We start from the raw sequence: 12713 nt of genomic DNA, 5'->3' as shown, positions 1-12713 counted from the left end.
TACATTTTTCCATGATAAAAAAGCATACAGAACATCTGTCATAAATTTGGAATATTCTTTACAATTCTGATCATAATTTGAAATAGTTTGTTGTTACCAGGCAGTTAATACATAAATATAATGTACTACCATACAAAGCCAGCCTGCATAAACTCAGTTGATTTGCTGAGATTATTTTGCGGCATTAATACCTTCAAATTTCTTTTGCGTAAAGAATTGTAAAAATAAAAGCTATTTTAGGCTCAGCTGATTTCCTAAAGCATGACATGTATCAAATGTTTTTAGTTTGTTAATTACTTTTTTGACTATTTATAGGAAGACCGTGTACCCAGGTACAAGAGCTTACACCTGAGCGATCGGCCCGTCTTATCAAGGAGATCCTTACGACAGCTTGGCCTTCCAGAGACTTTGCTGTTGAGTGGAATCCTGGGAATCGGGAGAAGAGACATCCTTCTGTCCACTGGCTAAAGATGGTGTGGAAACACCTATACATTAACTTTGCTGATGACCTTGCCATCTTAGAAGACATGCCTTTGATCCCAAGCATACCACTGGAGGATGGGATGGTGTCTGTAGAGCTTCTGCGCCTCAGAAGTCCTTCCCCTATCATTCTTGTGGAAGAGGAACAGGAGGTTCCACTTTCAGAATGTCTTTTAGAGGTCATGAAAAAACTTGGTGGCGTTATCATGAAAAAGCTTGATCCATGCTTACAACACCCCCTACTCAAAAACTACATCCATCAGTCATCACCCAGCATGCTGCTGCAAATAATGGACAGATCCTCAACTCAGAGAGTAGCCAGTCAGGTTGCATCTTTCTCTGACAAACAAAAGGTTGCATTAAGAAGTTTCTTAGCTGGCTTGTCAGATGTTACAGAGAAAGATAAGCGCATTCTTCAGGAACTCACAATCTTTGAAAAAATAGGACCCAGCACAGAAGAAGGCACACCAGTGTTCACAGCATTAAAGGGGGCCAAAGCTTTGCATCACACAGCCAAAATTCCGTCAGATGTCCGGTTGTCCATGAATCTCATTGACAGTACTGATGAGGCTGCCATTCGTCTCATTAAAATACTGAATGTTGAACAGTTGAAAAGTACTGAATGTTTAAAGGTGATTCTTCAGGACATACAGAAGGGGTTTTACACCAAAGAGGAAGTTACCAAACTCATGCTCTGGGTTCTCAAGCATTTATCCTTCCTAAAGAATGAGGACCCCTCTATAATTCAGTGCATTTCATCTCTCAAATTCATTCATAGTGCTCAAGAAAAGCCTGTTGCTGCCACAGATCTCTTTGATCCAGAGCTTGACATTCTACAGGACCTTTTCTATATGGAAGAGGAGACCAGGTTCCCCCCAGATCTGTACATTTCATCCCCAGACATGCTCCATTCTCTAAGACAGCTGGGGCTAAAAAATGAAGTGCAGCTCACTGAAAAAGATGCAGTTCAGGTAGCACATAAAATTGAAGAATTACAGCGCAAGGCTGAGCCAGAATGGGACCCCCTACTGAAAAAAGCCAAAACGTTGCTGACAATATTAAACAAACAGACCAAGTTAGTAAAATCTCCAGAAGCCCAGGCCTCTTTGCAAAAACTTAAGTGGGTTCCAGTTTGTAAAGACAGGCCTCTAAATTACCCTCTCTCTTTGGCATGGATGGGAGACCTGTTCAACATTTGCTCATTCTCCGAGATGTGCGATATCTCTTATGCCGTGTTAGTGGGTTCATCAGTAGCTCTTGTGGAGCGCACTTCGGGAGGTATGAAGAAGGCACTAAAGCTATCATTAGAGCCCCAGGTAGATCAAGTTCTACAGCATTTAAAGGCAGTAAATGACTGGCATAAATCCCAAGCTTTTACCACAGAAGACTGGTATCAGTTCCAACAAATTCTTTTTGAAATTTATGATTTCATGCAAGCACACCTTGAAGATGCTAGAGAAGCAATGAAGTCACTGCCATTCGACTGGGTCTGGACTGGGAAAACATTCTCTTCTCCCAGTCAAACTGTTTTAAAACCCATCTCTGATCTAGATTTGCAACCTTACTTGTACTCGTTACCAAAAACTATGGCAAAATTTCATAAACTGTTTCAGTTTTGTGGCTCAGTTGAAGAAATTGTCCCAAGTCACGTGTTTGAGGTGGTCAGAACTATCAGACAAAGGACTGAACAAGAAATGACAAAAGAAGACAGCAAACACAATCTTCTTCTGCTGATTAACATCTTGCGATGGCTGTACAACAATCAGATTTCTGTGGACACTGACATGCATGTTCCCATCCTTTGCTATAAAGATCCCAGTAAACTGGTTATGAAACCCATACATGAATGCAGTTACTGTGACATCAAAGTGGATGACCTCAATGACTTGCTTGAAGATGTGACAGAGCCCATCATTTTAGTTCATGACGACATTCCAATGAAAACTGCTGAATGGCTAAAAGTGCCGTGCTTAAGTACAAGATTGATAAATCCCGAAAACCTTGGGTTTGAACAGTCGGGTCAGCGAGAACCTCTAACTGTACGCATTAAGAACATTCTGGAGGAATACCCATCAGTCTCTGATATCTTCAAAGAACTCCTGCAGAATGCTGATGATGCCAATGCAACAGAATGCAGTTTTCTTATTGATATGAGGAAAAATCTTGAGATAAGGGAGAACCTGCTGGACCCTGGTATGGCTGTTTGCCATGGCCCTGCATTGTGGTCTTTCAACAATTCTGTGTTTTCAGACACAGACTTTCTAAATATAACCAGACTAGGAGGGTCCATGAAGAGATGTGAAGCTGACAAAGTAGGCAAATTTGGACTGGGATTCAATTCAGTCTACCATGTGACTGACATCCCAATTATTATGAGCAGAGAGTTCATGATCATGTTTGATCCCAACATCAATCACATCAGCAAACATATCAGAGACAAATCCAACCCTGGTATTAAGATTAATTGGAGTAAACAGCAAAAACGGTTAAGAAAGTTTCCAAATCAGTTCAGACCTTTCGTCAATGTCTTCAATTGTCAGCTGCCTCTTTCCCAAGAGTCCCCTTACAAATACAACGGGACCCTCTTTAGACTACCTTTTAGGACTGAGCAGGAGGCATCAGTGAGTGAAATCAGTACTGCCTACTACAACACCACAGACATTTACTCGCTTGTTGATGAATTCAGTATTTGTGGCCATCGTCTCATTCTTTTTACTCAACATGTTGGCTCAATGGTTTTGAAATACCTTAAATATGAAGAACCAAATCCTGCAGCTTCCCAAGATGTAGTGATTATCAACAAGAGTGTCTGGTCATCAAAGGCATCCTACGGACCTTTGAGCATCTTAAAGGCAGCAGCAAAAGTCATGAAAAAGGTAGCAGGAACTAACCGAGTGCCTGCTGACGTCCCCAAATCTGGCTGCATCATCAGAATTGTGGTTGAAGAGTTTCACAACGTATTCAGACGCATTGTAGATCTTCATTCACCACTATTCAGGGGTCCAGATGATGATCCATCCTCATACTTTGAGATGGCTGCAAAAGGTGGTCAAGTCAAAAGGCTTACTGATGAAATGCCTCAAAAGTCAATTGATGTAACAAACTGGCTTATTTGCTCATGCATGGATGTGGGGGAAGCCCTCAAATTCTCTTTGAGTGAAAGTGGAAAAAGGCTTGGACTAGTTCCCTGTGGAGGTGTCGCAGTGTTGCTTTCAGAGGGAGAGAATCGAACATGGACTGTGAAGACAAGTCCCACTCCCATTGGAGAAGTGTTTTGCTATCTTCCTCTCAGGATCAAAACGGGCCTGCCTGTTCATATCAATGGCTGTTTTGCTGTTACATCAAATCGTAAAGAGATTTGGAAAACAGACACAAAAGGAAACTGGAACTCAGTCTTCATGAGGCATGTGATTGTTCAAGCATACTTGGCTGCCCTCAGCATCATGCGATCCATGGCAGAAAGTGGAGAATTGGTTAACTACAACTACTATGCAGTATGGCCTGATCCTAGTCTTGTTCATGATGACTTTTCCTTGATCAGTCAGGGGGTCTATCAGGAAATAGCCAAAGGAGGTCACAGTGACCTTGCAAAAGTGTTCTCTGATGGCAAAATCTGGGTGTCCATCAAGTATGTCAGATTCTTGGATGATTCCTTGCTCTGCAGGTCTGACATTGGCCCTGCTGCCTTTAAGATCTTTTTGAAGTACCTCCGGAAGAGTGGCTCCCAAGACCTCTGTGCAGTTGAGCTGCCAGATTGGGTCAAAGAAGGCTTTGATGATGCTGGATGTAAAGGTAAACTTATGGAGAACACACTCACAGAAAAGCAGTTCTTCTCTGATGTATTTTTTCCCCACATCCAGGATATTGACAAGGACCTACGTGACCCCTTAATGCATTATGTGCTCAATGAAAAATTGGAGGAATTTGCAGGGATCCTAAAAGAAACACCGTGCATCCCATGCTCTGGATCATCTCATGAACTTGTTGTGCCTTCTCGACTCATACATCCAGAGGGAAGAGTAGCAAAACTGTACAATTCCGATGATGGCCGTTTCCCAGAGGGAACATCACAGGACTACTTGAATCCAGTGTGCTTAGTAAAATTAGTGCAACTGGGAATGGTTAAGGATGACCTTTCCTGGGAAGACCTTATTGAGCGGGCTGAATCAGTTGCAGCATTAAACAAGAGTGATCACACAGCAGCGTGCTTACGCAGCAGTATTTTGCTTAGTCTCATTGATGAGAAACTTAAAATTCATGACCCGAGATCAAAAGAGTACACTGAAAAGCTGCAGAACATTTGCTTTCTTCCATTTTTGACAAAACCTGCAGGATTCTCACTACCATGGTATGGAAACAACTTCCCTCCTTCAGCTATGTTTGCTGCTACTGATCTGTACACAACTGAGCACCAGGACACTGTTTGCTTGATGAAACCCATACTCAATGAGAACTCGCCATCTTTTAAAGGGTGTGGCCCAATCACCTTAGCTGTTAAAGACTTTTTGGGACTCATAAAAAAGCCAACTGTTGAACTTGTAATGAGACAATTGATGGAGCTTTCTAAGTCATTTGATGGAGTCACTTTGTATCAAGAAAATATAACCAATGCCTGCTACAAATATCTGCACGAGGAAATGCTACAAGATGATGTGGCCAAGGAACAAATTGTGGAAGAACTCAAAACATTCAGCTCCATTCTTGTAGAAAACACATACGTGAATCCATCAAAGGTAGCTTTCCATCTGAACTTTGACTCAGCGCCCTATCTGTATCAACTTCCTAATAAGTACAGAAACAGTTGTCGGGAGCTTTTTGAGAATGTTGGGGTTTTGCCAAGCTTCACAGTTGAAAATTTTTCTGCGGTTCTTGAGCTCGTGAAAAAAGAATGTGGGCGAAAACCCCTCTCAGAGGAGAGCTTTCAGCTGTCACGCAGAATAATCAGTGAAGGAATATGGAGTTTGATTAGAGACAAAAACCCGGAATTCTGTCAGAGCAACTATGGAGAAATACTTTTGCCAGACACCAATCTTTCACTGCAGCCATCAAAGTCTTTGTGTTACAATGACTGTCCGTGGATCAAAGTCAGGGACTCAACAGTGAAGTACTGCCATGCTGACATTCCAAGAGAAGTGGCAGTAAAATTAGGAGCTGTGCCCAAACGACACAAGGCTTTAGAAAGGTATGCTTCCAACATATGTTTCACAACCCTTGGAAGCGAGTTCGGCCAGAAAGAGAAACTTACAAGCAGAATTAAAAGTATTCTCAATGCATATCCATCAGAAAAGGAAATGCTGAAAGAGCTTCTTCAAAATGCAGATGATGCCAAAGCCACAGAAATTTACTTTGTGTTCGATCCAAGATGCCACTCCACAGATAGAATTTTTGATGACAAATGGATTCCTATGCAGGGACCTGCTCTTTGTGTCTATAATAACCAGCCGTTCACTGAAGATGATGTGCGAGGAATCCAGAACCTTGGACGAGGTACAAAGGAAGCAAATCCAGGTAAAACTGGTCAATATGGTATAGGATTCAACTCCGTTTATCACATCACAGACTGTCCCTCTTTCATTTCAAATAACGACATTCTATGCATCTTTGATCCCCATGCTCGCTATGCTCCAGGGGCAACATCTGTTAGTCCTGGAAGAATGTTCAGAGACTTGGATTCTGATTTTAGAACACAATTTTCAGATGTTTTAAATTTGTACTTGGGCACTCACTTCAAACTTGAGCGTGCCACGATGTTCCGATTTCCAATTCGCAGTGCAGACATGGCAAAAATTTCTGAAATCAGCTCTGTTGCTGCCTCAGACAGAATGGTACAAAATCTCCTTGACAAGCTGAGAACCGATGGAGCTGAATTGCTTATGTTTTTGAACCACATGGAGAAAATCTCCATCTGTGACATAGACATCAGCACAGGAGATCTGAAAGTACTGTACTCTGTAACTGCTAAAATTACAGATGGCGATCGCTTAAAGCGCAAGCAGTTTCATGCATCTGTGGTTGACAGCGTTACCAAAAAAAAGCAGCTGACTCAAATCCCTGTCCAACAGATCACCTACACAATGGACATAGAAGACTCGGATGGGAACTCAACGACTTGGTTGGTCTGCAACCGATCTGGCTTCTCCAACATTGAAAAAGTTTCCAAGAGTGTAATTTCAGCACACAAAAATGAAGACATAACTCTCTTTCCACGTGGTGGTGTAGCTGCATGTATAAGCCACAACTACAAAAAACCGCACAGAGCTTTCTGCTTTCTGCCTCTTTCACTAGAAACTGGTCTCCCGTTTCATGTCAATGGGCATTTTGCCTTAGATTCTGCTAGGAGAAACCTTTGGAGGGATGACAATGGGGTCGGTGTCAGGAGTGACTGGAACAACAATCTAATGACTGCTGTGATATCACCAGCATGCGTGGAACTACTCATTCAGCTGAAACGTCGTTTTTTCCCTGGTCCAGATCCCACTATGACTGTGTTGCAGGGTACACCCATTCACGTAGTCAAAGACACGTTGAAGAAGTTTTTGTTCTTCTTTCCAGTCAACAGGCTTGACATTCAGCCAGACTGGTATTGTCTTGTTAAAGCAGTTTACAACTGCATTCATGCAGACCTCAAACGTCTACTGCCTGTTGTAAGGGCTCCCCACCTTGACAATACAGATATGCACTCTGCAATATATATTTCCTGGGTAAACACATCCACTGCAAATAAAGGCAGAGCATTCTTTGACAACCTTCTTCAGGATGAACTGCAGCACTTAAAAAATACAGAGTACAACATAACTACACGAAAAACTATTGCTGAAAATGTGTACAGGTTAAAAGCTTTGCTTCTGGATGTTGGCTTCAACTTGGTGTACAGCTGTGAGGAGACTGCCAGTCTCTATTTCTGTTTAGAGGATGCAGGGATTCCTGTGCGCTACGTGACACCGGAGGATGTACGCAGCTTCCTTCTGACATTTTCGGCACCAGACACAACATGTCAGGTGGGAAAGCTACCGTGTCGACTGCAGCAATCGAATTTTAAGCTCTTTCATAGCTTCAAACTTCTGGTTGACTACAGTTTCAAAGATTTAGAAGAGGATGATGTCCAAATAGAGGGGTTACCACTTTTGATTACAATGGATAACATGCTTCAGGTGTTTGATTCCAAAAGACCCAAATTTTTGTCAACACACCATGAGTTGATTTCCTCTAGAAAAGAGCTGTTTATGAACACACTTTACATGAGGTACAGCAAGCTACTCATGAAGTCTAACGTGGCAAAAGTCTTTGACATCAGTAGCTTTGGAGGTCTCCTGGGATCTGTCCTTCCACGTGAATATCGGACAAGAACACCAGTAAAATGGAGAGACAACTATGCCAGTGAATCCTGGTTGAAAAGTTCCTGGCACTTTATCAGTGAAAACATTGCCGTCAAGGATGATCACACAGACATCAAACCCAAATTTGAGACTGTCTTGGACATTCTGAAGGACTGGGCCTTGCTACCTGGTACCAAATTCATGGTTTCAAGCAATAAGCTGGTTGTGCCTGAGTGTGATGTTTTGCTGCCTTTAAGTCTCATCTATGCAGCCATTTTCCCCACTGGACAGAATGACAAAGTCTTCCATACCCTTATGAAGGGGGGATGCATTCAGCTTGCACTGAACAAAATCTGCACCAAAGAGAACCCTGTGGTACCTCTTCTAGCACAACATGCAGCAAACATAGAGAATCCCTCCAGCATCCTGAAAGCTTTGGAGTATATGATTCAGACCTCAGCCTTCAAAACCAGTGGGTTGACTGACAAAGACTTTGAGGCACTTCTCTTGTACTTTAACTGCAATTTACTTAACTTGTCCCAGGAAGATGTACATTGTTTGAAGTTGCTCCCATGTTACAAATCAGTGAGTGGCAGATACATCAGTGTGTCCAGTTTTGGGTCTTGCTACGTCCTTACAAAAAGCATTCCAACTGCTGATATGGAAAAATGGGCACACACAACATCCTCAGCCTTTCTAGCTGACAACCCACAACTTAAAGAGCTCTTCAGTTTCCTTGGATTTACTCCAATTGATGATCTTGAGGTCTACTTAAAGCATCTCCTGCCAAAGTTTGACAGTTTGTCTTATGATGCAAAAATTGAGCATCTCATATACCTTAAGGAGAGACTTCTGAGTATGGAGGAGCCTTGTGGGATGAAGGATAAGTTATATGAGAAACTGGAAGGCCTCTCATTCATTTATGATTCCACAAACAGACTGAAACCTGCAAAAACATTTTTTGATCAAACTGTGAAGGTTTTTGAAGTGATGCTGCCCACAAAGTCATTTATACCCCCAGATTTCTTCAAGAAGATTGAGCAAGCCTCAAAGCCAAAGAATGGGACTTCATTTCTCCCTTCCTGGATCACATTCCTGAGAAATATTGGACTGAAGTACATAGTTTCTCAGCAGCAAGTTTTACAGTTTGCAAAAGAGATCAGCATTAAACCTCAGTCCAAAGAAACAACACAAATGGTTGTTGATGTTTTACTTAATCACATTTTTACTGAGAGAACAGATCTTTTTGTGGGTACCTTTCTCAAAGATTTATCAATGATACCATTCTTGTGCCCTGAACGTGCCCCAGTTGAACTTGTTAGACTCCATGCTCAACATCAGGAAATGAATGGTACTCTCCCACTGATTCGCTTCAATGGGTCACAGGTGAATCCAAAGTTCAAGCAAACGGATATCATGCAGTTACTTTGGACCTCTTGCCCTATTCTTCCAGAAAAGGCCATCCCCGCTAGCATGAAAGACCAAGAAGGGAGCACACTCGCTAGCCAAGAACAACTTGATCAAGTTTTGACCATGCTTAATGTCAACTTGGACCCACCATTGGACAAAGTGATAAGCAACTGCAAAAATATCTGTAGCATATCTAACCTTGACGATGACATGGTGAAAACGAGAAACAAAGTCCTAAGGAGCACTTATGAATTTCTAAATGCAGACAAAAGGGATTTTCGGTATCAGCTACGAGGTATATCTTTTGTCATGGTTGAGGAGGGATGGAAACTCCTAAAGCCAGAAGAGGTTGTCATAAATCTAGACAATGAATCAGACTTCAAACCCTACCTTTACAAACTCCCTTTAGAACTTGGCACCTTTCATCAGTTGTTTAAGCTTCTGGGAACTGAGGATGTTGTGTCAACAAAACAATATGTGGAAGTCCTTTACCGCATTTACAGAAATTCAGAGGGTAAGCAGCTTGATCCAAATGAAATGAGAACAGTGAAGCGAGCTGTTTCTGGACTTTTCAAAAGCCTTCAGAATGATCCAGTTCAGGTACGGAAAGACCTTGAAAACCTCAGAGATCTGACTTTTTACTTGCCTAGTCACGATGGCAGACTAGCTAAATCAAATGGTTTAGTGTTTGATGATGCCCCACACTACAAAAGTAGAATCCAGGGTAATGTTGGGGTCCAGATGCTAGTGGACATGAGTCAGTGTTACCTCGGCAAAGATCACGCTTTCCACACAAAGCTGATCATGCTGCTGCCTCAGAAGCTTCGACCCCGACTTCTGAGTAGTATACTGGAAGAGCAGTTAGATGAAGAATCTCCCAAAATGTGTCAGTTTGGAGCTCTTTGCTCTCTTCAGGGTCGTCTGCAATTGCTCCTGTCATCAGAACAATTTATTACAGGGCTAATTCGCATAATGAAGCACGAAAATGACAACGCTTTCCTAGTGAATGAAGAAAAAGCTATCCGATTGTGCAAAGCTCTTTGTGAGGGTTTAAAGGTCTCCTGCTTTGAGAAATTGCAGACGACATTGCGTGTCAAAGGTTGTAGCCCTATCCCAAACAGCAAAAGTGAAACTCTAGCGTTTTTGAAAAGGTATGGAACATCAGTGATACACCTGTATATTCAGCACTCAGATAGCAAAGATATCAATTTCTTGTTAGCCCTGGCAATGACACTTAAATCTGCAACGGATAACTTGATATCTGACACCTCCTATCTCATTGCCATGCTGGGGTGCAACGACATCTATCGGATCACAGAGAAGCTGGACAATTTGGGTGTCAAATATGACTCCACTGAACCTTCTAAACTTGAGCTTCCCCTCCCAGGAACGCCGATACCTGCAGAAATACATCACATTTTACTAATGGATCCCATGAATGTGTTTTACCCAGGAGAATATGTAGGATACCTTGTTGATTCTGAAGGAGGAGATATATATGGCTCTTACCAACCAACCTATACTTACGCCATCATAGTTCAAGAAGTGGAAAGAGAAGAGGATGAAAACCCAAGTTTCTTAGGGAAATGTTTCCAAATTGACATTGGGTACAGTGAGTATAAAATTGTCAGTTCACTTGACTTGTACAAATTTTCCAGACAAGATGACAGCACTCATATCAGGGATAGTGCTCCATCAACACCAACAAGTCCTTCAGAATGTCCATCTCCTGGTCAGCGAATGATGCCGCCACTTTTTCCTGGAAAAGAAAGTCTCAGAGCCCCTCCTTCAAAGCCATCTCCCCAGAAATTAAGGCTTAATGCATTGCCAGAAATTCTAAAAGAAGTGACCTTAGTGATTGAACAAGCATGGAAACTGCCAGAAACTGAAAGGAAGAAGATTATACGGCGATTATACCTCAAGTGGCACCCAGACAAAAATGCTGAGAATTTGGATATAGCCACAGAAGTCTTTAAACACCTACAGAATGAAATCAGTAGAATGGAGAAACAGTCCCTGGTAGAGCAGACTGCAGACAGGACATCAAGGAGACCATTCTCAACATCATCCACTCGCTTCCAGCAGTCTGAGAAGTTTTCATTCCAAAGGTTTTACACATCATGGAATCAAGAGGCTACAAGTCATAAGTCTGAAAAGCAGCAGTTTCGGGAGCAGTACACGGGATTTTCTGGCTCATCGCATTCAAATCGTTACTTTGTACCTCCATCGTTTAAGTCGGTTGGGAACCCTGTGGAGGCACGCAGATGGCTCAGGCAAGCGAGGGCCAACTTCTCAGCCGCAAGGAATGATCTCCACAAAAATGCCAATGAGTGGGTGTGCTTTAAGTGTTACCTAGCCACCAAACTTGCTCTGATAGCTGCCGACTATGCTGTTCGTGGGAAATCGGATAAGGACGTAAAACCCACAGCGCTAGCGCAGAAGGTGGAGGAATACAACTCGCAGCTGGCTGGACTTGCCAAAGACGTGAACATACTGGAGGGTTATGGTGTGGACAGCTTGAGAACTCGCTATCCTGACCTCCTTCCCTTTCCTCAGATTCCCAATGATAGATACACGTCTGAAGTTGCAATGAGAGTGATGGAATGCACAGCACGGATTATTATTAAACTTGAGACTTTTGTGCAGCAAAAAATATAGCTTATACTTGTCCATTTAAACAAGGCCATATGCATAGAGCCTTTAAACAGTAGAAAACATAGTGGCTGCGTGCAATGTTCCTGACTGTATTGTTGCGTTAAGGCAAATTTATGTATCCAGCTGGCAGCTTATATATGCAGCATCAATACTGGTAAATTTAAAATATAGCTGCTTGATGTTCAAAGAAGCAGCTGTCTAATGCTGACAATAAGTTGCTGATACTTTTAAAGAGACGTAAAAATGTTGCTGTAAAAAAAAAAAAATCCCTAGCAATACTTTTTTTTTTAAAAGTCAAATTCCCATAATACACAAACACACACACAGATATATATACATGTACACATACACATTTTGTCTCTTGAAAATTATAAATATGCTGCTTTTTTACTTTTAACTTTTATAAAAGTGCATCTTCCTGTCATAAACCACAAGTGAACTGTATTTAGATTTGTTATCATCGTTAAAATGGCAGGACTTCTGTTGGCAAGACATGAAAATGAATCAACAATAAAAATGCCATTTTTATTTGTATATTTCTATGAGGTTCATTCATATCAGTTCAACTGATTCTTTACCTGTTGTATAGTCTGTGTATCATATCTTATTGCTGGTAAATCAATCAGATGAAGCACTTTCTAAAAAGACTTTCTGTTTGCACTTGCACTTGTAGAGCGCTCATGCGTCTCTCCAGTACTGGGAGAGGCAACCTGTGAATTAAGAGTTTTGAATGTTGTTTTTTTTTTTTTTTTTAAATCAATTTTGTTGGCTGTCATCATGTAAGGGAGGAAAACTTTATTTTTTTTCCTATCTGCTGTACCCCTGCGCCTTGTCCGAGTCTCTGTTGCACAG

General features: G+C 41.8%; 1 protein-coding gene across 2 annotated transcripts in view; it reads left to right on the top strand.

Annotated features, from left to right (window-relative positions):
- sacs (sacsin molecular chaperone) overlaps window positions 1-12174 on the top strand; it is a 30508-nt gene extending 18334 nt beyond the window's left edge. For both annotated transcript variants that reach the window (XM_029255246.1, XM_029255247.1), the window contains exon 10: window positions 316-12174. In XM_029255246.1, the coding sequence (XP_029111079.1) occupies window positions 316-11864 (11549 nt within the window). In that variant the 3' untranslated portion in view covers window positions 11865-12174. The remainder of the gene's footprint in view (window positions 1-315) is intronic.
- Window positions 12175-12713: the final 539 nt, after the last annotated feature.

The sequence above is a fragment of the Scleropages formosus genome, chromosome 10 (assembly GCF_900964775.1).
Source record: "Scleropages formosus chromosome 10, fSclFor1.1, whole genome shotgun sequence".
Lineage (NCBI taxonomy): Eukaryota > Metazoa > Chordata > Actinopteri > Osteoglossiformes > Osteoglossidae > Scleropages > Scleropages formosus.
Note: the sequence above shows the minus strand (reverse complement) of the source record. Positions and strands in the feature narration are given on the sequence as shown.